Genomic DNA, 27,437 nt, shown 5'->3' with positions numbered 1-27,437 from the left:
AGGTAAATCTGTCTTTGTAAATGCGCTTTCAGCGACTTTAGCCTTATAATCTTTGATCGAGCTTTTGATATGGTGCAACGCCTACAATCTTTAATGCATCATAATGGTCTCAAAGAAACGAAGGGCCCACACCTGATGGTAACTAAATTATACACCCTTATTATAGAAGCCCCACACAATATTCTGACATTTGACATTTCGTATAACATTTAAATCTTCAGCGCTATGTCATTGTGGGTATATCAACAATAACATAATAAGAATTCTTCATAATTCCATATTCATTCATATTCGAATGGTATCTCATAGAAATACATAGAAGCGACGTGAGGCGAGGCAGACGACACGTTGCCGCGTCACGACTGACGCTGCTTCGCCTCACGTCGCCGGGTTTAACTTGTACCTTTATTAATGGTACGTTTGTTTGACGACCGATCTGGCCTAGTGGGTAGTGACCCTGCCTATGGAGCCGATGGTCCCGGGTTCAAATCCTGGTAAGAGCATTTATTCGTGTGATGAGCATAGATATTTGTTTCTGAGTCATGGGTGTTTTCTATGTATTTAAGTATTTATATATTATGTATATATCGTTGTCTAAGTACCCTCAACACAAGCCTTATTGAGCTTACTGTGGGACTTAGTCAAATTGTGTAATAATATCCTATAATATTTATTTATTATTATTATTTGGTTTGTTTGTAGCGTGGGGACTATAGCCCAAGCCCTCTCGTGCATGAGAGGAGGCCTGTGCCCAGCAGTGGGACGTATATAGGCTGAATTATTATTATATTACACGTTTTTAAGAACACCACTAACAACTACGTTAGGACTATACTTTAAATATGTATGATGCTATTGATGAGTAGCAGCTGAAATTATATCTAAGTGTATGCACATTTATATATACGTCGTATCTGCAAAACAATGTCGTATCTGCAAAACAATACCGTTTCTGTGAATGGAAGCACGTCTTCCGACTCGGCGAAGGATTAGGTCTAGTCTACACAACACCGCCGCCTACACTACATCCATTGAATTCTCATCAAAGGGCACCTCCTTCGCAGTTGTTACATTTAATAATACGTATATTTAACACGTAATTCTCTGATAGCATTCACTGCGTAGGCTTCTAACACTATGAGAGTTCCAATAGAGAAGCATATTTAATTAAACTTAATTATTCATGAAACACCCAATGTATTTGTAGATTGTTGTACTTGTAGTGTGTTTACATTGAATCATTTTTTCACGAGCCCCGCGACATCTTATGCGTGTCCTATATTTGTATAATAAATGCGTAGTCATGTTCTGTGTTAAGTGAAGGCATGTGTCATTACGAGTAACATTTGTTGAGACAAGGTTTTCCCACACTATTTAACATCAGCCTTGGACACACAAATAGCTGTAATGTAACGGAGTATGAACGTCGGGGCTTCATATTATCGTCATTCGATAGACGGAAAGTATCCTATCTAAGAAAATGATATAAAATAGAGGCGTTCAGCACTGATGGATGACTCAAGGAAAAAAGACGCAGGTTGCAAACAGTAGATATTAGTAAACCTTAAAAAACGAAGTCCCCGCGAAGTGTCTGCCTGTATGTTCGCGATAAACTCAAAAAGTACTGAACGGATTTTCTTGCGGTTTTCAACTTTTGAGGGAGGTTTAGGTGTATAATTTGCTAAGTTGAAATATAACGACGTTTCCTAATGATGTCGGAAAAAATCAAGCTGTCTAGGAGCTTTAATCGAAAATGCTGTCTAATCCGTGTGAGATATATGTAACAACACAATGTATGGTGAGATTGTCTGTATTTTATTGGTCTACAATAAAGTCCGCGTTGGTATAAATCTATCTTTTAAGTATAACTTTGTATACACATTCTTAACATCTTAAAAAAGATCACATATAATGTGAAGCAAGTTTGCAAAGCTATTTACACATATACGGTATTAATAATTATAATTATCAAATTAAATGCGTTAGTTACTTACATTGAGTATTTTATACAGAATCGCCCATTACACCATACATATTAAATGAATATCTTAGAAGTTATCTTCTTCTTCTTCCTCGCGTTGTCTCGGCATTTTGCCACGGCTCCTTGGAGCCTGGGGTCCGCTTGGCAAGTAATCCCTAGGTATGGCGTAGGCACTAGTTTTTGTATAGTGATTGATTGAATATCTTAGGAGTTATCGTAAATTAAAAATTTCGCACGTAAAATACAAGCGGGCTGTAATATTTTTCAAACAGTATGGCCGCATGGGTACGGTAACAGATATCATCTCAGTACTACTTCGCGTTTCAAGGTTATAAATTATATGGAGATTTTATTTATTTATCTGTCACCGTACCCATGCTGTTTAAAAGACACTATAGCTGCCGCACTAAAAGTGACTCGATTCGCGAACGCGACAATTGCTAGGCGCTGCCTGCCTGCGCCCCACCACACCCCAAATTGGCCTACACCGCGTGAACCCGGAACCCTACCGCTGCGCACGCTACGCACGCACACGCTATACACGTCAAACAAACACACGGCCCGCCTGATTGTACGCAGTCACTATAGCCTATGTTACTTATACCATTTCGGTGGAAAACAAGCATACGACCCGTCTGCTGGTAAGCGACTTTTTACCGTAGCCTATGGTTTAAAAAACCCTCCCCCTCTCCCTCACCATAGATACGGCATTCGTCCCTAGGGTGAACCAGCATGGGTCGCAGTGGGACGTCTGCCACGCGCGCCAGCGTGTATGTGGGGGGCACTTCGCAACATAGGGCCTACCGCGAACACTGAAGTTCAAAAATTGCGGGCATCTGTCTCTGTCATTCTACGCTATGATTGGAGTAAAAAATAAAGATGCCCGCAATTTGCGAACTTTGGTGTTCGCGGTAGGCCCACAGGCAACGCGTGTATCAGTGACGTCATTTCGTGCGTAGCGTTTTCGTGCACTGCTATGGAATGGAAGTCTAGCTCTACCTACATTTTGATACGAAGCGTTTTTGTACCCACGTGCGTAGCTCGACCGTTGGGGTTTCGGAACAGACAACAACAGACTTTCGAAGTAAATGGTTGTTACAAATTAGGTGATGACTGGAGGCAGAGGAATATGTAGGTATTTTAAATGTTGTCTTTTTGAATTTTGGTGATGAAAGGTGTAATGTTTTACGTATTGAAACATTTCAAAGTTAAATTTTGAGGTCGCATTATTGTTTTGTGTCTGGCAAACTGACATTTAAGTCTAATCATACTCCACACAACAAGCTAATGAAAAAAATTAGGCATATAAAATATCACGCTTTACAACCCGTGCGAAGCCGGGGCGAGTCAGTAGTTAAGTATATGTGAAGTATAGGTATACTCGTACAGTTGCTCTAAAAGTATCCGAGTCAAAACTATTCGCTGAAACAGATAAACTTAGAGTCTCGTCATAATTGGATAGAATAAAATGGATATAAATTTACATATTCGGATTTATGTTTAAAATTCAAATTTGAAATGGATACCTAGCGTCTATTCAAATTTGTGTAAATGTTATATAAATAATGTATTTAATATTACTATATAGGCGTACACTCTTTTAGATGCACAGTTAATTATAGAATTAGATACAACGAAGTAAAATACTAATCTTATTTATATAGATCTGATCTAACTTATCTATATAAATTTGATCAGTATCTTATTTCGTTGCATCTATACCAAGTCACTAGCTTAAAGTTTACGACTGCGCCAAGAATTTATTAACCTTAATGGCACGAATACTTAATTGGGTTGTTTACTTTCGTTTATGATGAGCATAAAACTAATAACGATTTCATTAATTAATTTGGCGTCATTTTGTAAATTTATTAAAAAAGACACTCGCAACGCAGACGCGGTACACATACATAAATAGATACGCTCGCCCACGATCAAAAGTTAGCACTATTTCTCAGAAACCGACAAATGTGTCACACGACGCGACGGTATTTGTCACCACATCAATACTCGCATTAGGAAAGTATAAGACTCATCACAATTACGGGAGCCCGTAATTTGTTTTATCTCCTCATTTATTAACATGTCTAATGACGATTGAGGGTTACCGTCGTGTAATTGCAGTCTACAATTTTAACTAGACAGTCGATAAATCTCGGTACGGTTTTGGCAGATAAGGTAAAGAAACTACGGTAACGATTATGAAGTCATAATAAAATTCCTAACTTATCGTTTACCTTTTGGTCGCGCATCGTTTAGCTTTTGTCACTAAATGAATATTCTAAATTGATGATACCAAATAGGGGTGTGAAGCATAGTTGCAGCACGGTGCATGGGCTCTCATCTTGCGGTTTTCTTGCGACGCCGCGGTTTTGAATAGTAAGTAATAAATAAACACTTTATTGTACGAAACAAGGATAGGTACAGCAGATATATAATTGAAAGTACAAAGGCAAACTTATGAGTTATGAGACTGTGGTGTTACCTCGAGCATATCGCCGGTTATGCGCACGCGGCGGCCGTTCTCGAGCGAGGAGCCGTCGGGCGCCACCTCGACGAGCACGGGCTCGCAGCCGGGCCGCGCGCTGCTGCCGCCCGCGCCGCAGCCCGCCCCGCAGCCGGCGGTCTTCTTCTTGCGCCGTCGCGGCTGCGAGTCCGCCGGCCGCCGCCGCACGTGGAACATGATGGAGCCTGGAAAACGACTTATCTTCAGTAAGCATGTAAGGTTAAAGACATTCAAGTTACAAAAAAAATCCATAAAAAGACTGGAAAATTCCTCTGGAGTTGAAGGACGTGTCTAAAGTTTCCTATAGAACAAAAAGATTTTCCAAATTCGCTATTTTAGAAACATTTTGTCAGCAGGCGACACATCAATATTTATATATAAATATACTGGTAGATCGTAGGTATAGTCCGATTCATCAAACAACACGAAATGAGTCAACAAGTACGTACAATCCGCTGCTGAGAAACGACCCCATTTGGTTAACTTTATTCGTGCCTGCAGCCGTGAATAGTAGTGTTGCGAGATAGGCCTCAGCAGTCTTGTCACTCACTCGGGCCAATTAACTTTCTTACTATAGTACGAATTACCTGAAATGAAACGCGTTTTCACTGAGGCGATACGGAAAACTAGTTTTAACTAAGCAAAACGCGTTCAAAGCTAAAAACGGGTTTTTACAGTGACACATGTCGCAACTAACTGCCTTTACGTATGGTATTAAAAACTCTACAGCGAAGTTAAGTGTATAGGTTAAAATGTAGCAAGGTACAAAATTACGCTAAATGACAAAAATTAACTGGGCCCATTTAGGCGACAAAGTAGCGGAAGCTTTCATTTACAGCGGCTTAATTAAAGTAAGTTAATTACAGAATGCGAGTGGCTCCTTCACGTAAGGAACTGTAGTGCATAACGTAAGTGACGTTAATTGCTTGCCGACCCCCGCCGAAGATAAAACGAATTTGGTACATCTACAGGCGGTATTGACCGCTCTATTGTACGTACTGCAGTGTACGTGTCATTAGCGAGGTTATCGATTATAATAATCGATAAACAAATGACTCACTTAGTTTAGTGAACTGCTGCGACGAATGAATCAATTTACTTTTATCATATGGAAACCTTTTAGCACTCCTGACCTGAAGAATAGCATTCCCGGCGTCGAAAAGGCATTGTTACATTTGTCATGTTCAGCAGTAAGTGTTAGGGCACATACTCGTATTTGAGACGCGTTCCATTTAGTGGTATCGTGGGTCTGAGAGCACTCGACCCCACGGGGGGCGGGGTCAGGTAGACAAGCGCTCCTCTAGTGTCAACATCATTAGCGTCTACAGTGCTGTCGCGCGACCTACTGTTGCTACGAGTACGAGAGCTACGGGGCTACATTTCGTAGACTAATTTGTTGTAGCGCTGAAACGTTAATTTGCTACGAACTGGGTGCAGCAGTAGCGGGCGTAGTAGCCGTGACACACTAACCGTTTGCATTCGTAGAATTAACATAATTTCCGAAACGGCGGAGTTTAAATAGACTTCGTTCTAGACTACGTTGTGGGCGTAATGAACTTGAGAAAAGCACAATCCATTCGTTTCTGTGCTAAGTAAATATTTAACACAGGAATCGTCTCCAGAGGTCTAATTTTTATTACCTGGCACCCTGCCTGTCAGGTTCTAACAAGTGCGAAAGTGGCGGGCGATAAAAATGGAATCATGGTGCCACCGCAAATTATAAAAAAGCGGCCAAGAAGAAAAAAAAAATACATTTTTTTAATTTTATGACATAAAAAAAAACTACTTACTAGATCTCGTTCAAACCAATTTTCGGTATAATTTTGCATGGTAATGTACATCATATGTTTTTTTTTTTTACTTTTATCATTCTCTTATTTTAGAAGTTACAGGGGGGGGGGGGGGGGGGGACATTTTCCCACTTTGAAGGTGTCTCTCGCGCAAACTATTCAGTTTAGAAAAAAATGATATTAGAAATCTCATTATATTTTTTGAAGACCTATCAATAGATACCCCACACGAATGGGTATAATGAAAAAAAAAGTTGAGTTTCCGTTCTAAGTATGGAGAACCCCCAAAATTTATTGTTTTTTTTTTTCTATTTTTGTGTGAAAATCTTAATGCGGTTCATAGAATACATTTACTTATCAAGTTTGAATAGTATAGTTCTTATAGTTTCGGAAAAAGTGGCTGTGACATAAACGGACAGACAGACGGACATGACGAATCCATAAGGGTTCCATTTTTTGCCATTTGGCTACGGAACACAAAAAATGTGATTACTATCACAGTAATACGGTACTACAGCGGTACCGGTTCTTAATTTTTTTCGTATACGACATCTATTTCAGTTTATAATTGATATAGTAGTTCATTTAAAATAATTTGATTTGTTTCCCTGTGGAAACTGGTAGGTATGATGCAACCGCAGTTTACTGCTTTGTAGCGAAAATCGTCTGCAGACGTGAGAAGATTTTACTTAATGGCTCTAAAGTCTTAAAATCGAAGATAAACTAGTTAAGATGATAGTGGGCGACCGCTCTCTGAATAAAATGGTGTCTTCATTTTATATATAGAAGCGGTCGTTCGTCGCGGACACCATAATACGAGTAAACAAACAAAGTTTATTGGTATATAAAATGGGCATAAATTATTCAAGAGTTTTATAAATCATCTCATCCAAATTGATAAATACCCTAGTAATCAGAAACTCGTACTCGTACGGGTAATCAGTGAGGTAAAAGACAAACAAATTAGGGCGGTGTTTGACCGTTGACTTTTAAAGTTGGTATAGGCTGATTATGTTTGATATTAGCTTTGTACGAAGTTTGACATTTTTATCCGGTGAGGAAAATGCGTTTTGGAGATCTTGCCTACGATATTTTCTCTTATCGCTCTTTTAAGTTATTAAATGTAATGGAATTTCGAAACTTTGACATTTTTAACTTTTTAAGTCCCATGATTATTTATTTTTATTCAGTCGCGAGCGATATCGGCACTTTTGCAAGTCTTGACGGAGTTAACACGTGCTGCGAGTTTTAACTGTGGTCTATTTCTGATTAAAAATCGTTAAGATACCAAATGTTTCAAAAATGTAATTGTCGTGTGTAAACTTTGATTAAGCTCCAAGTAAGAATGCGGATGACAATGACGCCATATCTAAAAAGGGAGCCCGAAAGAGCTCGTAGATCGCTACCCAAGTAGCATTTAAGTGTCGGTAAAATCAATATACCAGCCAATTTAGAACTTAGGGTGGTTTAAGGGACTTATAAGAGTGTCAGAGAAAACTAACCTGAGCTCAAGCTGTATAAAATCATTATAAAGGAATCTGCGTACGCATGGGGTGTTATATCAGAAAATAAAAAATCTACTATAAAACTTTAAGTGTTGTGTGACACTTCGACCTAATTCTATCGTTAAAGCTGTATACAGGCTGTATTGTAGTATCAATTGGCACTTGTTGCTGTAAAAAAGTATCTGTAAACTCCGTTATAAAACTTTAAGTGTTGTGTGACGCTACAAGCTTATTCTATCATTTAAGCTGTATAGAGGCTGTAGTGTAGGATCACCTGGCACTTGTTGCTGTATAAAAGTATTTGTCAACTCCGATTTAAAATTAATTCTTATGGCGTAATTTTACACTATTATAAGTATAATGGTGTTATAACTTCTGTCTGTAAGGTTATTATAGAACTAAAAGAATAAATGACAGCTGTTGTACAGTTTTTGTCTGTATTTCTGACCAAAGTCGCTTAAAGTAATTTTTTGGCGTAATTTTGCACTCATATAAGTATAGTAGTTTTATGATTTCTGACAAGGAGTGTATTATAAAACTAAATGAATAAATGGCAGTCATATTACAGCTTTAGTTTTTTATTTATAATACGGATCTCTAACGGGAATTATAACTTATGTACAGAAAGCCGAAATACAGTCAAATGTATAAAAATATTCTATTACAAAGCTGATTTAAATCCAAAAGCTGTAGAAGTGACTCCATTAATTACATAGTACAGCTACTAAGATTATGATGCTCTCCAACTATCCTATAGGCTGTTTAAATACTGTCGCCATTTTACTATGAATAAAAACATATTTGAAAATATAATTAAAGATAAACTTGCAAATATTTAACAAAAACTTGTCATATTATGATAACCAGCTAAAATAAATTGACTTTAACCTTAGAATTAACATTAAAAGAAAAAAAACCTTAACCTTAAAAACAAAAACTAAACTTATGTACCACTTTTAGATATTTTTGTTATATTTTTCTTGATTATTAAGCAGGGGCGTGAATATTTTGCCAGAAAAGATACACATGTTCACAATAAATAATAATCGGCACTTACCAATAGTAATATAACTGCTCTCAAGATCCTGTATCTTAACTGCACTTTATTACTTTCCACTTATATTTGTCATTTGTCGCCATTACAAATATAACGAATGAACAGAAGACATTTTTAGACTTGAATATTTTTTATTCTATTGTAATTCTTCTTAAAAACCTATTTAAAACTGATATTCTTAAATCATATTTATAAGAGATAATCTGTAGTGCTAAGGTTTCCATTTACACCGAATTACAGCTATTATACAGTTTATCTATTGCTTGTACAGCTACTGTACAGCTACTGTACAGCTACTGTACAGCTCTAATACCGCGAAAAGCTGTATAATTGGGGCCCTTTTTTAACTTATAAGGGCTGTATAAGCGCTTATACAGCTGTAGTACAGCCTAAATGTACAGCTTATAGTATTCAAATAAACTGATATACAGCTCTTATACAGCTAGCAATGCTACTTGGGTATGATGTATAGATGTTCGTTGACCACAATTAAAACTCGCAGCAGGTCAGTAACTCTGTGAATATTAAGTACTGAAATATATATCTATATTTATTATATTGTTAGGTATATTATAGGGACATTCTTACACAAATTGACTAAGTCCCACGGTAAGCTAAGAAGGCTTGTGTTGTGGGTACTCAGACAACGATATATATAATATATAAATACTTAAATACACAGAAAACATCCATGACTCAGGAAATATCTGTGTTCATCACACAAATCCTGGTAAGGACATTCCTTATCAGGATTCGAAACCAGGACCATCGGCTTCATAGGCACTAGGCCAGCCCATTCAACAGTAGTACTTTTAACCTATTTGAAGTTTAAAAGTCATGTCTGAGAAATGTTACATATGGACCTAACTATATAAAAACTGCAGCAGCCTGGTGGAAATAGTTGGATGTTGGGCGGTAAAAAATAAACGACTCGACGAGATACTCGTAGGAGGGGTCACGCGAAATCCCCTGATCTCATTTTCAATCAAATTCGGCGGCGGCCAAGCAATCATAACAGCAAATAGAGCCGCCGATGTGCTGATCGAATCAACGAACAAAAGCGATCAGCCATTATTAATTGACAACTCATCGAAATAACCGCGCTTCCTAAAAAAAGTATTATTGGCACAACCTTTTTATGTATGCCTCACTTATATGTAATATCGTGATCACAAAGTCTGTTTAAGTATGCGCACTAATCTCGGCGTTTGTAGTGACAAACAAAATACCGGTATACGCTGAGAGCGCGTACAAAGGTAAACTTTAACAAAAAAAGTTGTGGGGTTTTTTACCATGTGCGATTTAGTTAGTACACGAGAAGGTGGGTTGTTCGGGTCAAATCAGCTGTCGCCACGTTCATTTGACAGCATTCTAAATAGCTTTCCTAGCCACATGTCGAGTTTGGCTTGGAGGCAAAATCGATACCTATATAAGCAACTTGCAGTCATTCAAACATAAACTATTCATGAAGACGAAGGGGGATCACGCCGATATTAAGTGTCCGGTTCTACAGTTTTGATTAATTATTACGTAATTAGGGTATAGCAATTATTTTATAGATAGTTTATACATTTACTGCCAAGAACCGGCTAGACATGTTCATTTTGTATTGGAAATGGAGCGCCTGGGATTGAAAATGTTAAGTGATACCTACAATGTCGCGTTAATTAAAAAAATTATATTAACGTATCTAAATCAGACTGTGGCATTCCATTACACTGCCAACACTTTCGTGTGATCGATGTGATTCAAAATGAAAATTGCTGAACAAATATGTAATCGAAAAGCGTTATTTATCGCGCGAAGTAAAGAAAAAATAAAAGCGTCGTACATAATCCTGCCATACTTGTATAAGTTTGGCTGACAAAGGTCTCAGGCGTGAAGTGCCTTTTGTGATATGCTAGAGCAAAATAAATAAATATATGTTCAAGCTTCTCAGCTTTTCAATATATCAATCAAATTTTCAATTCAGTCTATCAATTTGCAAGCCTAGGTTTTTAAATCTGCGTCATGTTTCTGTAATGATATTACTTACCTACAATTAAGTTCTATAAATGTATGTGTGCGATGCCAAAACGAAGAGATTAAGTCATAAAATTAAATTAGCTATAATTCGTTTTTTTAGCATTATAAAAAAGGTAAACAATCTTGACGTGTTTTTTTATTGAACATTACTGAAAAACGCTTTTTGAATATTAGTTTATATTACTTATGAAAGCAAAAGAATGTAAATAATCGTATGGTTATGATATATTATGTAATTTTTACATATTTGCTGTGACTCATTTTTCAAGTGTTTTATAATAAAATTCGTCTATTACTAGCCGACAAACCGGTCTGTCCACCTAGGTGGACGGTTAGTATTTTTTTTTCTTAACCAACAATCGGCCTAGTTGGTTGGTTAGTAATATGAACTTTTAGTACCAGCCGACCAACTTTTTATGATTGGTTTGCCGGTTGGTAATCTGCATATACCAACCAACATACAAAACGATCTGGAAATTTCACTAGTCCAATTGTTAATTTCAGTATGTGTATGTGACCATATTAGTGGTAGTACAGACTCCTAAAAATCAGCGATAGACCTCACATAAAAGACATAAAAATTGGGATTCTATTCAATTTGTTTTAACACGTTCACAGTTCACAGTGCTCATACAAAATGTTCCGATTTCCTCGTACGTCCAAGCAAATTGCTTCCATAGTGACCCAACAACGGCTATAGTACCCATGTTGCCCAGACTTGTGAAGACAGTTCGTCGTGATGTAGGTACTTCATCATGTACGTCATGTACTTGTATTTTTTATGTTCAATTTAACGGTTTTTTGTAAGTGTTTAAAAAAACTAACTAGGTAGTTAGTCAAGAAAAAAAAATCAACAACCAACCAGGTAGACAGTAAGGAAAAAAAAATTAACAACGAACCAACTAGGTTGTTGGTTATGAAAAGAAAATACTAACCGTCCACCTAGGTGGACAGACTGGTTTGTCGGCTAGTAATAGACGATAAAATTACACGTCAAGATCACTTACCTATCTTCTAGTGCTAAAAAAATCGGACAAGTGCGAGTCGGACTCGCCCACCGAGGGTTCCGTACTTTTTAATATTTGTTGTTATAGCGGCAACAGAAATACATCATCTGTGAAAATTTCAAATGTCTAGCAATCACGGTTCATGGGATACAGCCTGGTGACAGACGGTCGGACGGAGAGCGGAGTCTTAGTAATAGGGCCCCGTTTTACCCTTTGGGTACGGAACCCTAAAAATGAACTAAGTGTTATTAACAAGTGACGTGTTATTACCAAGAACAATTTCCTTTTTTCCGTTTCGAAGTCTGGAACTAAAAGATCTGTTCATCAACATGTTTGAGGAACAGCGAACTCTTAGTCGAAGTCATACTTGATACTGCTGCCGCGGTTGGTGAGTCAGTGTGCACACGTGGTTTCAATGCGGCAGTCCAAATGAAACTGAATTCAATACTACACAGCACTAGACGCTCATAAGCAATGCAATAATGTTTTAAGGTAAAGGCACCTGCTCAGTTCTGTTCTGTCTATGAAACTAGCGAGTTGGATGCAGGCCAACTTTATTATTATGATGGACGGTAGAGGGAAATTCAATGAATGTTCCTTTCTAACTGGGAAAGTGTTTCTACCAATTACATCTGTATTATTTCTAAGCTTTTTAGACAAAAGAACCATTGCAGAGCTTCTCCTTAAGCAAGTGTTGTATCAGTAATTAAGGAGCAGAAGGTATCGATGGTATCCGCCCCTGTGAAGGGGATAAAAGTTTAACGAAACCATTGTGCAAGCACTAATGGAGGACTCTTTAATGAAGTGCAACGAGGCCACTGTTCAACAATAAGTACGCGAGTCATAACTGCCTCAAGTTTGTTTCCACTTTTTTTTTCTTTTTTGAAGTGAATATATTTATTAATACAGAATTTTTCGAAGGCTTTAAATACAATGTAATCGGTTTAGATTTTAAATATCAAAAAGTCCAAATCATTGACTAAAATTATGAGTTAAAAAGTTTTCCATCAAAATCACATCCCCAAAGTTTGGTATCTAAATTGTCTACATTAACCTACAAATCTGTGTTAATGGTAACTACTACGGGATCGCAGTGACAAGGAAAGAAGTCCGTTATTTCGTTTGGGCACGGTCTTGCTATACAAACACTATTGAGCGGGTCGAATGTCAAGCTCGAGTAACAAAGTCTTTACCCTCGATCGTCTACTGAATTATACACTAACTAAACGGTGCAGTGGGTCATTCAGCTTTCCTAGCTAGTTATAGTCGTGAAAATAAAACTAAGTATTCTTTAATGTTTTTGCCGTTTCATCTAGAACAGTATAGGGTGGACACAATTACACACAAAGGTTTTCGCATAATTAATCAACACTATGCCATGCACAGGTTGAGCAGATATAGGTACGGCATGGCTTCCTGTGCGCGTTTACGAAGTTTGTGGTTTTCGTTTACTTGCAGTAATAAACACTAGTTGTCGGGCGACGAAGCGGTACCGCGCCCGGCGCCCGCCCGTCTTGCGCCGGTACACCCGATGGTACTGTCGCGTGCCTGCGTGACTTATACGCGTAATTACCCCACCTGTGGCTTTACAAACACCGCAACATTTTTATAAACCGTCGATACCATCAAATTAAAAATTGTCTTTCAATTTACATTCTCCTTGACCGACCAACATGAAAACGTTATACACAACATGTATCCAATAACGCGTGTTATAGAGTCAGACCAAGCTAAGTTGGCAGCGATTTTGATAGCCCAGCCTGTGCAAGTGTTAATTAAACGTCATAATTTCATAGAAGTTTGACGTTTAAAATAACACCTGCATTCTCTAGGCTGTCAAAATCGCTGCCAACTTATCTTGGTCCGACTCTATATAAATTAGGGACCAACGAAACGAACGGGCACCGCGTCAATAGACGCTAATAGTAATAACTTCAAAGGTCCAACAATCAGCATCTTGTGGTTGATGTGATAATGGCGATGAATAGGTGTAACAGCTATATGGGTTATTGACCTTTAAGACTACTTTAAAAGTTCATGAAGATTCTCCGTGTTCACCAGTTGTATTATAACTTGATAGATAGACCTATTTATAAAGATTAAGTATTCAAATTTTTAGTACCGTATTGATTTCTATGCCAGGAATGCTGATGATAATATCGAGGAATACGAGCGACGCGATCTACATGCATACACATTGGCTCGCGACCTGAACTGAAAGTAGGCCGCGAATAACAAAATTCCACAACAATAAGCAAGTTTTGTCCATTCTTCTTCCTGTGATGGCTTTAATATTTAATGAACTATAAATACGTGTATAGGAGCACTCAACTTCATAATCTGACAGGAAAATGCTTTCAAAATATCTGACAGAACTTTAGTTTGAGAGCCGTTGTACAAACACAACCTATTCTGATATTGTATGCTGACACCTAAGGCATCGCCAGTTCTGCGAGTGAGCAGCAACAATGCCGGTACATCAAAGACTTTAAATTAAGTTATTAGAAAGTTGCGTTTAAATACCTAGTTACCAAATTTAATTCCAGACCTTGATATTATGTCAAGAAAACAATTATAAGTCTGTCTTTGGTATTGACAAATTAGTGATTTGGATTTTACCACTAAATTATTCTCTTTGTCTATAAAGTTTTAGACACTTTAGGAATTTATAGGTAACTTAAACAAAAAATACGCTGTAGAATTTTGTTTAAGGTTTTGTTAAAGGTGACAATTAATCAACGTCCATTGTCCATTCAGTTAAAAAGAATATAAGAAAACATCTGGTACTGACCATCCATTCAATCATAAAAAGCGACGTGAAAAACAGTTCCCTACCGCAAAAGGAAACAGCGCGAGTCCGATAGCGATCTTAAACGTCACCCCGCATTACACATAACATGCTCAGGGGCGGACGGGGTATAAGGGAAAACCTCTATCTCAGAAAGGTCATGTCGATCACAATACACTTGATAACTATACTTGTCAAAGGCCCTGTTCCCCGTGGAAATTTAAACTTTGTAAGCAATACCAAAGATAAATGTCACGTTCCGATATTCTTTGACGAAATAAAAGAGCTCATCCAAATTTATTTTGTTTACTTAGCTTTGGACTAATGAAAAATATATGATTAAATTAAAGTCATAATCCCGAAACATTTTCTACCCAGCGCCTATTTACCTATATTTATTTTTCGCTATAAGTAGACTTTTTCAGTTTCATCAAGTCAAGAGTTTTATCAAAACGTGAAGTATCCATGAGTTTATTCGTGTATTACTCTTTCAGTCTCATCATCGCAGGCCTTATTCACCTTGTATGTACAGTCGACTTCATAGATATGTATACATTTCTTCACCTTAATCCATTGCAATTTCTTAAGAATGTATTATAAGAAATTGTATGGATACTATCCTTTCCTGTATCCTACAAAATTTATTCTTGGGATCCTTGGTTTCAACTCCCTGGAAGCGAGACGCAACTCCTGCTTGCTCATTTTTGCATGTCGGGTCCTGCGCGGTGACTCGGACTGCCCGGAACTGGTAGAGAGGCTAGTGAGGTTCTTTGTTCCTGATTTAAAAAAGATAACCCTCAGATCGCGAGTGCGGCCTATGTTAGCAGTGCCACCGGCACGCACGGTGGCGCATAGAAACTCGTCCATCCCTCGTGCCCTGACCCTGCTTAATGCGCTCCTAGTTTCAGCACCCGAATGTGACCTAAATGCGGGGCGATGGGCGGATGTGTGTAAGGAATGCTTGAAATTTTGTGAGATGATGGATAAAAGGGAATCTAGTGTTTTAAAAGTGTATGGAATTATCATTTCACAGTTTATTAGTTTTAAATTGTAATTCTGTGTAAATATTAAATAAATAATAATAATATCGAATCGGGTGACAACAGCAGACACACTTGCATAGCTCAGGCGTGGGCGTGTTCCGCGTAACAGCGGAACTTGCGCACATATTTTCAATTTTTCACATACATCATTTGATTGAAGATAAACAGAAATGATGCTGGGCGAAAATACATGCCAGCGAAGATGTTACGCCTTACGTGTTTTGTGATTTTCGCAACTGACTGACCATTCATAAATCTTATTGCAACAAGATAAGGTCAGTCATGTGTTGATGAAACTACAATAAAGCGTTTAGTGCACTTTCGTCGAGCGAGCGAGAGTTAAATGACTGCAATTTTTTTTTTGTGTAATGCCATTGCCTAACGAACCATGACTTGGCTTCAATATTTAAAACTACCCATTTTTACATCTTATAAAGGCACAGTATTTAGCCACACGATACGACAGTAAAAATACAATTATAGGTTACTTATGTAGCATATTAGCAAATCCTCATAAATAATTTAACTGCGTGATACCTGATGTTCAATATCTTTCTACTCCACTAAAATATTTATATTTGAGGCAAAGTAACAATATGTTTCCGTGTACCATTCCGTCACGGAACCCCAAAAGCGTTCCGCGACAACAGAGTCCTCGCCTTTATTATGTTGTGAATAAAACAAGAGCTACTCAGCGGCCCTCCGCACCGGGCACGGGCCCAGTCAAATGCAGCGGAGATAGCACTCCGCCTCGCTGCCTTACGTAATCAAAGCCTTTGTCGAAGTGCATACTCGAATGAACGAGGGAGTAGGTGTCAATAAATTTATTAAAGTTTACTTCTTTTATTTTATGAACCTTAAACTATCGGGAAGAATGACATTAATAGTATTGTCATTCTTTTGTTTCGTTCCATTTTTAGGGTTCCGTAGCCAAATGGCAAAAAACGGAACCCTTATAGATTCGTCATGTATGATATACATTACCATGAAAACTTCCACCGAAAATTGGTTTGAACGAGATCTAGCACTCGCACTTGGCCGCTTTTTATAAATAATCTCTGCCATGACAATAGTAACGAAATTACTTCATTTTAACCCCCAACGCAAAAAGAGGGGTGTTCTTCCGTGTTATATATGTATGATTGTTCGGCAATGTCTGTAACATCGTAGCTCTCAAACAGATGGAGCGATTTCGATGCGGTTTTTTACGTGAGCTTTCACGTTTCCTTGCGGTAGTTCTTAGCTATGTTTGATGAAAATCGATCCAGCAGTTTGAAGGTAAGCCTAGCTTTCTTGCGTAGGGGATTTGTATTTAATCGGTCTTACTGCTAGTATCTGGTACAGTATCCGGCTCTAAATATTGCACATCGGCCTTTAGAAAGAGAATATAGGATACAGCGAGAGAGAGAAAGAGACAACGCTCAACGAAGCCCGACGCTCAACGAAGAAGATGTGCACACTGTACCCTGCTGAGTGTGATTATATTATTATAGTACCTGTTGACTCACGTGTACGTATATTGAAAGAAAATTCACTCTCATTCCAGTGACGCACTTCGTGATCAGCCTTACACTGAAAACTGATGGGGCAAACGTGTTAACATTATGAATGTAAAGCAAAATCGGAACCGACCCGAAAAGAAAAACTAATTATGGTCGTGATCAATACGATTGATTGGCAAATAAGCACGTAATTTCCCACAATGACTGCTATTATACATTTTAAATTGGATTTCGAAAACAAATCCGTGGCAATTTTTTTTAGGTTTGTGCTCCAGTCGCGATTAAATTCGTTCTTTGAACAACGCCGGTGGAGAAGGCTTTTGTTTGAATAATGAATATTTTTAAACCGGGTCAGTAATTTGTGACCGCCGCGAAGCTTTGTGTTGCTATGTGTATGCGAATACATATATTAAAGTTCCCCTTAACAATGTAGCACACATTAAAAAACTTGAAAGGACAAAAGCAAAATATCTTTTATTATACACCGTGTCCAATAAGTTCGAATACAAACTTTTAGCACTTGCTGTATAGACATACGGATCGCTGGCTATAAAATTCTTATTTTAATTTAAAAAGTATATTGACATAAACATAGTACTATAATTTCATAAGTTACGTATTTTTAGTTTGGCTTCAATACACGATGAAGTACGTTCGTGAAGAAATTATTAGAAAATTCCTTAAAGGCGACAGGCCATGTGCTATATTCAAGGCGTTACAACCCCATGGAATTAAACGGAATCTGGTTTATACTACTATAAAAAGGTATAAAGAGATCTCTTCTACAGAGGACAGGAAAAGATCCGGTCGGCCCCGCTCAGCTAGAACTGAAAAAGTGGTAAAGGCTATAAGAGAGCGAATTCGGCGGAAAAAACACCGTTCTATTAGAAAATTAGCTGCTGATCTGAAAATTTCCAGGGGATCTGTACATAATATATTGAAAAAAGATCTTGGATGTCATGCTTATAAAAAACGAAAAGTACATGGCATTTCAGATGCAACCAAGAAAAAGAGAGTAGAAAGATGTAGCACCATACTTTCTTGGCACGCAGGTGACGAATTTGTTTTCTCGGACGAGAAACTCTTTGTGTTAGAGCAGCCTCATAACGCCCAGAACGACCGGTTGTGGGCAGCACGGATAGAAGACATTCCAGAGTATGAAAAGAATGTGCCTAGGTTCCAGAGCTCACCATCAGTGATGGTTTGGGGTGCTCTTTGTAAGAGGGGCAAACTGCCTCTAGTTTTTATTGATAAAGGCGTTAAAATCAATGCGGCATACTATAAATCGGAGGTTTTGGAGAAAAATGTTGCCCCAAATTTAAAAAATATGTTTGGAGACGATTATTATGTTTTCCAACAAGACGGAGCTCCGTCGCATACGGCAAACGCTGTTCAAGCTTGGTGCAAGGCTAATTTGACCGATTTTTTGCCGAAAAATGAATGGCCACCAAGTTCTCCAGATTTAAACGTACTAGATTATTTCGTATGGTCATACATGCTCTCGAAGCTAAATAATTATAAAGTCGCAAACCTGAGCCATTTTAAAAAGGTTATCGTGCAAATTTGGGACGATATGCCGATGGATGCGGTGCGTGCCGCTTGTGACTCTTTTGAGAAACGTTTGAAACTTGTAAAAAAAGTTAAAGGTGGAGTAATTCCAAAACATTTGTTGTAAATATTGTATATAAATGTGGCTTTCATTTAATATAATTTTCATAACATAAACTACGCGTACATTTATTTCATTAAGGATCATAACTGTATTCGAACTTATTGGACACGGTGTATAAGGACGTGCCTACTGACCTATTGAGATTAGATTCGAATATATAGTTTTAATTTGAGCCCCATTTTGGAGAGTTAACTAGAGGCCTATTTATTTGTGACAATTTGATGCACCGTTCGTATTTTATTTGGAATCCATGTACGAGTATTTTTTGACGCTGACCGATGCCCTCGAAAACCAATTTAATAAGAGCTTTCTTGGCTGGTGTATAATTAAGATTCATTAAAATATCATACATTTTAGTTAATCGTTGCAAATTTAACTACAGTTTATACGGTACGCATACAGTTCATCGATATCACAAATTAATAACGCGCCGGCATCCATTAGGGGATTGATCCCGATTCTAAATGGCTCCGCATTCATAAAGCAAGCACGTTTTCGCTGATTTCAGGACAATTACATTTTATTAACGTTTTAGAAGTTGAATACGCAGGAAACCCTTTCAGATTTAATATTACCCTCATTATACATCTTAACTTATATTTCAAAATTTGCAGACTGTTTCTTTAGAGGGTTTTAACCGACTCAACGTATTTTTATTACCAAAATTATGAATTTTATCACAACGTTGATTATTCTCGCGCGTGAGTTAACAGTGATATAGGTAAAAAACTTCACACATTCACTGCCAGGAACCCACCTCGTGGGCGCTCGTGAACTTTGTTCAGATGCCGGACAGGACAACCCGCAGGGCGGGTTGTTTTGTATGCAGCTATAGACCACCGGTTTCTGGGGTAGTGCGCCGTTTTTTGTCTGGCAGTGAATGTGTTAAGTAAGTCACCTGTTGTATGTAGTTGTGACGTGTTCGAATAGACAATACATGTTTAAAAGACACACACAAACAAAACAAATGTCTATTCGAACACGTCACAACTACATACAACAGGTGACTTACTTAAGGTTTTTACCTATAATACTCTTAACTCGTCGTATGGTTTTTTAACTTATCTTACTTGACATCTCTAAGAGATTGCCTGTCTTCTACTTAAATGATCAATTTTAAGGGGCCCTCACGAAATCAATTATACTCCGTAATAAAAATAAAAAGGTAACACGTGCCAGAGCAAAAAGACAATTCAAACTTAGGAAAGAAATTTAACTGTGATACCGTCGCCACGAAACTATCCTGCAATTCTAATTTTAAAATGTCCGTCACCGGATGATCGAGATATGTAGATGCATTGGTGCAATATCTTCGCACCTACCATGCGGACAAAGCAATTGCAATTTAATTTACGAATTCTGAGATTAAAACGGCGGATAAAATAAAAATAAGTAAAAATAATTTATTAAACATACTAGCTTGCGATTCGATTGCACCCGCGTGGGATTCGATCTGTGTCATTTCCTCTCCCTCCTCCAGTTCGGCACTGACATAAACGCTATCGAGAACTCGTATTTAAGTTCGAGCGAGATGTATCGAAAGTAAATTACGTTCTCGATAGCGTATATGTCAGTTTTGACACTGCCAGTGACCAATGGTACGGGTACAGGAGGTGGGTGTCCAAAAATAATGTAGCTTACGTCGGCTATGTCTATCCCTAAGTAATCTATGGGTGTACCCTAAACCATGCCGTAACCCAACTCAGTTTTTAGTTCCAGCTGCTTTAAATGTTGTTTCACAACATAGTCCCTTGGCTCGTATGTGCAATTCTTATAACAAAATTAGTAATTATGTAGTTGTAGAAAATTTTACTGTCCACGATCTCACCTAAAATACAAGTTAATAACAATACAATGGTTGACTGGTAGAGAATGCCATTTGGCATTAAGTCCGCCACTTGTACATTGTTGTATATATTTTGTGCAATAAAGTTTAAATAAATAAATACCCATTAAATATAATTTCTAATGAATGTTGTGCCTGATAGTTATTGAAATGTAAATTTAGCACAATAAGTCTGATATAATATTAAGATATATGTATCCAATCTACATTTTGTTATCTCGCCTAGAAATAAATAAATACATTTTCAGGAATCACGGATGTGGGTGCAGCGATTGAGACACCAGTAAACACGCAAAGGCACAATGTTAGGCGACCTTGCGTGAGCAAACAACATGGCCTGGACAGGTCTAGTTAAGGCGCATTTACATGTTTATACTAATATAAACATGTAAATACCTACACGGGGCCATTCTTTGATGTTGTACAGCTGATTAAAAGCTGAGAATAATACCTACATTTTGAAAATGTGTGATACAGTGAAGCTGTTCCAATAATGTCATTTTTCTGATTGATAAGTGCAAATAAAATAACGGCTGATAACAAAAAAATTTAAATTATTTCAGTGCTGTGAAAAAATACTCATATAACTTATTACGATACTTTGTTATTATTAGGCAATATATACATGATAATTATTTACAATAACATTAATGGATGTTAGAATAAGGCCCGTGTTCAGCTTTTTCACGTAGTTTATTTTTAGACACTCAAGTACTCAAACAGCCAAAAAAACTATCAATCAGCCGACATTGTGGAAGGTTTGAGGGATTTCGGACTTACTTACATACAAATGGTATGTTATCGGAGTCCTAGAATTGTAATGTATGTCTGCTCAAACTTGTCCATAATACATGCATTGATATTTCCTGGTATTGTAAAATTATTGCTAGTATAGTATCAATCATTTCCAGGTATATCAGTTTTGCCAAAAGGAAATTAACTTTCATCATCCAAACTGAATGATTTCCCTTTGCAATTTCGAGTCATCTAGCGACACGACACTGAGACCATTATGGTCGATTTTTACTGATCAGTGTATCTTCTAGTAGCATTCCAGACCTATCTTTTTTAATGATCGACAAATATACGGTTGGTAACACTTAAAAAATTTGGCGACATCTCGTTGGCTCATGGAATTCATATAATTAAAAGTGCTTTGGAGTCAATTCAGGCTTACCTTGGTTATTATCTTCGCTGGCCAGCCACTACCACTTTTGCGATTTATAGTCAAGGATGCAAGAATAATATATATCATAGAAACTGGTACATTTTCTGGACTAAAATGACCCACTGTGTGTCCCTTTTCCCATGTTTAAGTTAGAATTTTTAAAATGTACAACACGTTTTCGCAGTTTTTTTGTTTCGACTCCAGTCTAACAAAAACAAATGTTTGAAGAAATAAAAAATATGAAATTCAAGAATCTCAAAAGAACTAGCAACAACTTTACTAACAGCATTTTTAGGGTTCCGTAGCCAAATGGCAAAAAACGGAACCCTTATAGATTCGTCATGTCCGTCTGTCTGTCCGATTCTGTCACAGCCACTTTTTTCCGAAACTATAAGAGCTATATTGTTCAAACTTAGTAAGTGGATGTATTCTATGAACCGCATTAAGATGTTCACACAAAAATAGAAAAAAAAACAATAAATTTTGGGGGTTCCCCATACTTAGAACTGAAACTCAAAAAATATTTTTTCATCAAACCCATACGTGTGGGGTATCTATGGATAGGTCTTCAAAAATGATATTGAGGTTTCTAATATCATTTTTTTCAAAGTGGTAAAATGTGTGTCCCCCCCCCGTAACTTCTAAAATAACAGGATGAAAAAACTAAAAAAAATATATGATATACATTGTCATGCAAACTTCCACCGAAAATTGGTTTGAACGAGATCTAGTAAGTAGTTTTTTTTAATACGTCATAAAATTAAAAAAAAAAAATGTTTTTCATCAAACCCATACGTGTGGGGTATCTAAGGATAGGTCTTCAAAAATGATATTTAGGTTGCTAATATCATTTTTTTCTAAACTGAATAGTTTGCGCGAGAGACACTTCCAAAGTGAAAAAATGTGTGTCCCCCCCCCCTGTAACTTCTAAAATAACAGAATGAAAAATCTAAAAAAAATATATGATATACATTACCATGCAAACTACCACCGAAAATTGGTTTGAACGAGATCTAGTGAGTAGTTTTTTTTAATACGTCATAAAATAAATAAATAAAATTTTTCATCAAACCCATACGTGTGGGTTATCTATGGATAGGTCTTCCAAAATGATATTTAGGTTCCTAATATCATTTTTTTCTAAACTGAATAGTTTACGCGAGAGACACTTCCAAAGTGGTGAAATGTGTGTCCAAAGTGGTAAAATGTTGAACAAGATCTAGCAAGTAGATTTTTTTTTATACGTCTTAAATGGTACGGAACCCTTCATGCGCGAGTCCGACTCGCACTTGGCCGCTTTTTTGTTTATGTAGACAGTTTTGTTTAATAAATCTACAGAAAATCATTCTCATTTTTTTGTTATCACCCGTTAGTACATTGTGATACAAGTGTGCTAAGTTGGTCATTACACACGAGGCGATATTGTTCGCGCGAGCTGTAAGCGAGCGCGCAATAAGAAAGCCGATGTGGGTAATGACCAATGCACACGCGTTTCATACGGTTTTTCAACACACTTGCGAGGAAAAAAAACCGGTCAAGTGCGAGTCGGACTCGTAGGTATAGGTAAGGGTATTTTTTTTATACTATGTCGGTGGCAAACAAGCATACGGCCCGCCTGATGGTAAGCAGTCTCCGTAGCCTATGTACGCCTGTAACTCCGGAGGAGTTACTTGCGCGTTGCCCACCCTAACCCCTCCCCCCCCCCCCTCGTTGAGCTACCATTCCGGTTCCGTACCATTATCTATAAAAACGATCACCCATCCAAGTACTGACCCCGCCCGAAGTTGCTTAACTTCGGGGATTGGATGAGAACCTCGAGATTGGAAAGAAATATTTATTTTATTCTGTTTTTAGTATTTGTTGTTATAGCGGCATCAGAAACACCGCGTCACTGAACGTAGTGCGCTCCTGCTATTTTGCGACGGTGCATAGTCTACTCAGTAAGACAATACATATTTTTTTGATATACACACATCACAGGCCTTTGCGTCTATTGCAGACGATTTAAGCATTGCTGTTTAGACAACGGGTTTGGTGACTGTGGAGGCCGATGCGTGAGCGGCACGACCTCCCACATTTACATACATACTACTAACATAATTATATACCTACATATACAATACATTACTAAGTATATAATTCTTGTCAAAAGTGATAACCAGTAACGCCGACAGAAACACTAAGGAAGAGACAGATAATAAATAGTCTTTAAGATGGGATTTGAAAATAGCAAGGGATTGAGCGCGTCTTAGTTCGACAGGAAGAGAGTTCCATAACAGAAATAGCCCGAAAAGTGAATGAGCAATTATAAAATTTTGAGGAGGAAGGAGGGACAGAAAGAAGCAAATTTTGTGAGTATCTAGTGGAATTTAAATAACTAAAGCGTTATTTTAGGTAATAAGTATACTATACAGAAGACAAAGAATATGAAAATTACGACGATAACGGATTGGGAGCCACTTGATTTTACTTTTTTACTTTGTACACTTTTTATATGAATTGATAATGAATAATTAATATGAATCACATCTATATTAAATATTACTCTGTGACATTGAAATATTTGTTTCAAGTACTATATTGTACCTATTTTAAGACATTTTGACCTATAACTTTGGTGTTATTAATAAAGTTTATATATAAACTTTAAACATGTAAAACTATTACAATTTTATGAGACTTACGGAAAATGGCTGGCGCGTTATATTTTTTTACGCACGATTCCAATGCGCGCGCAAGGCAAAGGCGCGAACGAAATCGACAAACAGCCAATTAAAAAAATGTAAAAAGCTAATATTTTCGTATTTCTATTCGACGGATGGAGATCAAATCGATAAAATGTTATGTTTATTCATTAATGTAATTTACGAGATAATTCAATGTATTAATTATGTTTGGTGTGATAAAACCTCTTTGAACTAACATTTGAAACCTAATAGTTGGTTAAAAAAATGTATTACTCGACCAAATTAAGAAGGTTCCGTTTCCATGCATATTATTAGCAATCAGTTACCTTCTTAACTCAGTCGCATAAAACAATGAAAAAGCACGAGTGTTATAATACACTGAAAAAGCACGCGTGTTTAATATCTAGGATTATGAGCCAAAAATTGGTGGAATAAAAACGTCGTTTTGAGCATGTGTATTGAAAAAAAACTTACTGCAAAAACCATTAGCTCTAAAACTATCATGCCAGTTAAAATGGTTAGCTACAACTAAAATTACAGTGTACTTGCCTAACTACATATTGTCAAGCTATAAAAACGTTTATACGACGTCGAGGGTCATAAAGGTGCGCTGAAGGACGTTTAAAATGTCACATGTACCTAGATTATTAGGCCAATTCGAGTTTTAGTTACCTATTCGATCTGTTTCCCATATGATACTGATCAGTCAGTGTTAAAAGTGACGTTTTTGGTTAAAGAAATGTCACTTTTAACACTGGCAGACCAGTATCATATTGGAAACCAAATTTGATTTGTAACTAAAACTCAAATTGGCCTGGATAATGTTTTTTAAATTACTGCGTAGCTACAACAGCGGATACTTTTTAAACAAAACGGTCATGTCTCTTAAGGCCTTCAAGATAACACATTATGTCGGCGTAATATAATCAACAAAAGAATCCCTTAGGCCTTCGAATGGAATCCTCTTGGCAAACAATCATGATAATATAGGCCATAGCATCTGACCTTTCGGCCGTAACCCCTCCAATACGGCCCGGTTTCGTATGATGCCCCGAGTGAATACAAATTTTGATACTTTAATATAGAATCTTTTATGTACGGTCACGTCTGAAAACATCGATACGAAAAATGTGCCAAAAATATGTATACACTACCTTAATATATGGGCAATAAAGTCGTATATACATATTTTTGGCACATTTTTCGTATCGATATTTTCAGACGTGACTGTACCTACATTTACAGGTATACCTACCAATGCGCGACTTATGAATTATTTAATGTCACATTCACGTTGCGGAAATGCCATAAAACGGAGGTGAATATTGATATCTGGACTTAAAAAATGCCTAATTTTACCACTCTGTCCGCTCTCGTGCGCGTTCTTCATTATAAAATCTTAGGTATGTTGTACTGCCAAGCGAGTACAAAGCTATTTCCTTTGTTCCAGTGCATACTGTTCACATGCAATTAGTAAAATTGCCACAATGCAAGAACTATTTTGTCTTAAACCGCTTGAAACTTCACTTTGTAAGGAAAAAGTAAGTAAAAACTGGTATTAAAACACTATTTATTTTCTCTGCAGTAAATATTTAGGAAAAATTACATTGGAAACGTTATTTGGCGTTTCTACGATTTCTATTTACGAGAAAATTTACAGTTTATTTAAGATGCTAAAATTGTTTGCAACATAAGATAATACAAATAAACGGGTATTCAGACCGCTGCACCTTGTTCTGTTTGTTGTTGTATCAGTCAATAATTTTGTATACGATATTAATGCTACTTCCGGTTACTATTATAAAATGCAACGAAGGAGGACGTTATTATAACTGCAGATCCCTGCGGGCGGCGGACAAGATTTTACAATCCCGACATGCACTGAGTCATGTTTTCAATTTAAGACATTTCCAACACCTCCGTCGCATGTAAATCGTTACTCGTATTTACCTGCAATGTTTATGTCCGAAACGCTCTAATAAATGTACGTTTAGAAAAAAATATTGGACTAAGCAAGCGTTGCAGGGGTTTCATTCCGAAACACGTTACTGTGGCGTTACGACTGGAATAGACTTAGGACTCGTTTAATATTTAACTGATTGACTTTTAACGCTGCACGCAAGCCTAGGTAGATATTGACAACTGCTCTGGAGTTAAGTCGATTTATTAGCGCTCAGGGAATAGAGATATCGGTAAAGTTTCCGGAGCGCCTGCAGAGATCTACTGTCGGGAATCACCTCACAAAGTTTTGAAAAGCGGAAATTCTTAGAGGCTGCCTAGAGGATAGACTTGATGCTTGAAGGAGTTCCTGTAGTATTGGTTGCAGTACACCGTGTCCAATAAGTTCGAATACAGTTATGATCCTTAATGAAATAAATGTACGCGTAGTTTATGTTATGAAAATTATATTAAATGAAAGCCACATTTATATACAATATTTACAACAAATGTTTTGGAATTACTCCACCTTTAACTTTTTTTACAAGTTTCAAACGTTTCTCAAAAGAGTCACAAGCGGCACGCACCGCATCCATCGGCATATCGTCCCAAATTTGCACGATAACCTTTTTAAAATGGCTCAGGTTTGCGACTTTATAATTATTTAGCTTCGAGAGCATGTATGACCATACGAAATAATCTAGTACGTTAAATCTGGAGAACTTGGTGGCCATTCATTTTTCGGCAAAAAATCGGTCAAATTAGCCTTGCACCAAGCTTGAACAGCGTTTGCCGTATGCGACGGAGCTCCGTCTTGTTGGAAAACATAATAATCGTCTCCAAACATATTTTTTAAATTTGGGGCAACATTTTTCTCCAAAACCTCCGATTTATAGTATGCCGCATTGATTTTAACGCCTTT

The 27,437-nt window shown here is 37.3% G+C and overlaps 1 protein-coding gene across 1 annotated transcript in view; it reads right to left on the bottom strand.

The window, feature by feature from the left end:
- LOC133519738 (afadin) overlaps positions 1-27,437 on the bottom strand; it is a 164,792-nt gene that overhangs the window by 60,111 nt on the left and 77,244 nt on the right. Inside the window, exon 10 of the mRNA XM_061853800.1 lies at positions 4,467-4,672. Within this exon, the coding sequence (XP_061709784.1) occupies positions 4,467-4,672 (206 nt within the window). The remainder of the gene's footprint in view (positions 1-4,466; positions 4,673-27,437) is intronic.

Source organism: Cydia pomonella, chromosome 7, assembly GCF_033807575.1.
Source record: "Cydia pomonella isolate Wapato2018A chromosome 7, ilCydPomo1, whole genome shotgun sequence".
Taxonomy (NCBI): Eukaryota; Metazoa; Arthropoda; class Insecta; order Lepidoptera; family Tortricidae; genus Cydia; species Cydia pomonella.
This window is presented reverse-complemented; position numbering and strand designations above follow the sequence as displayed.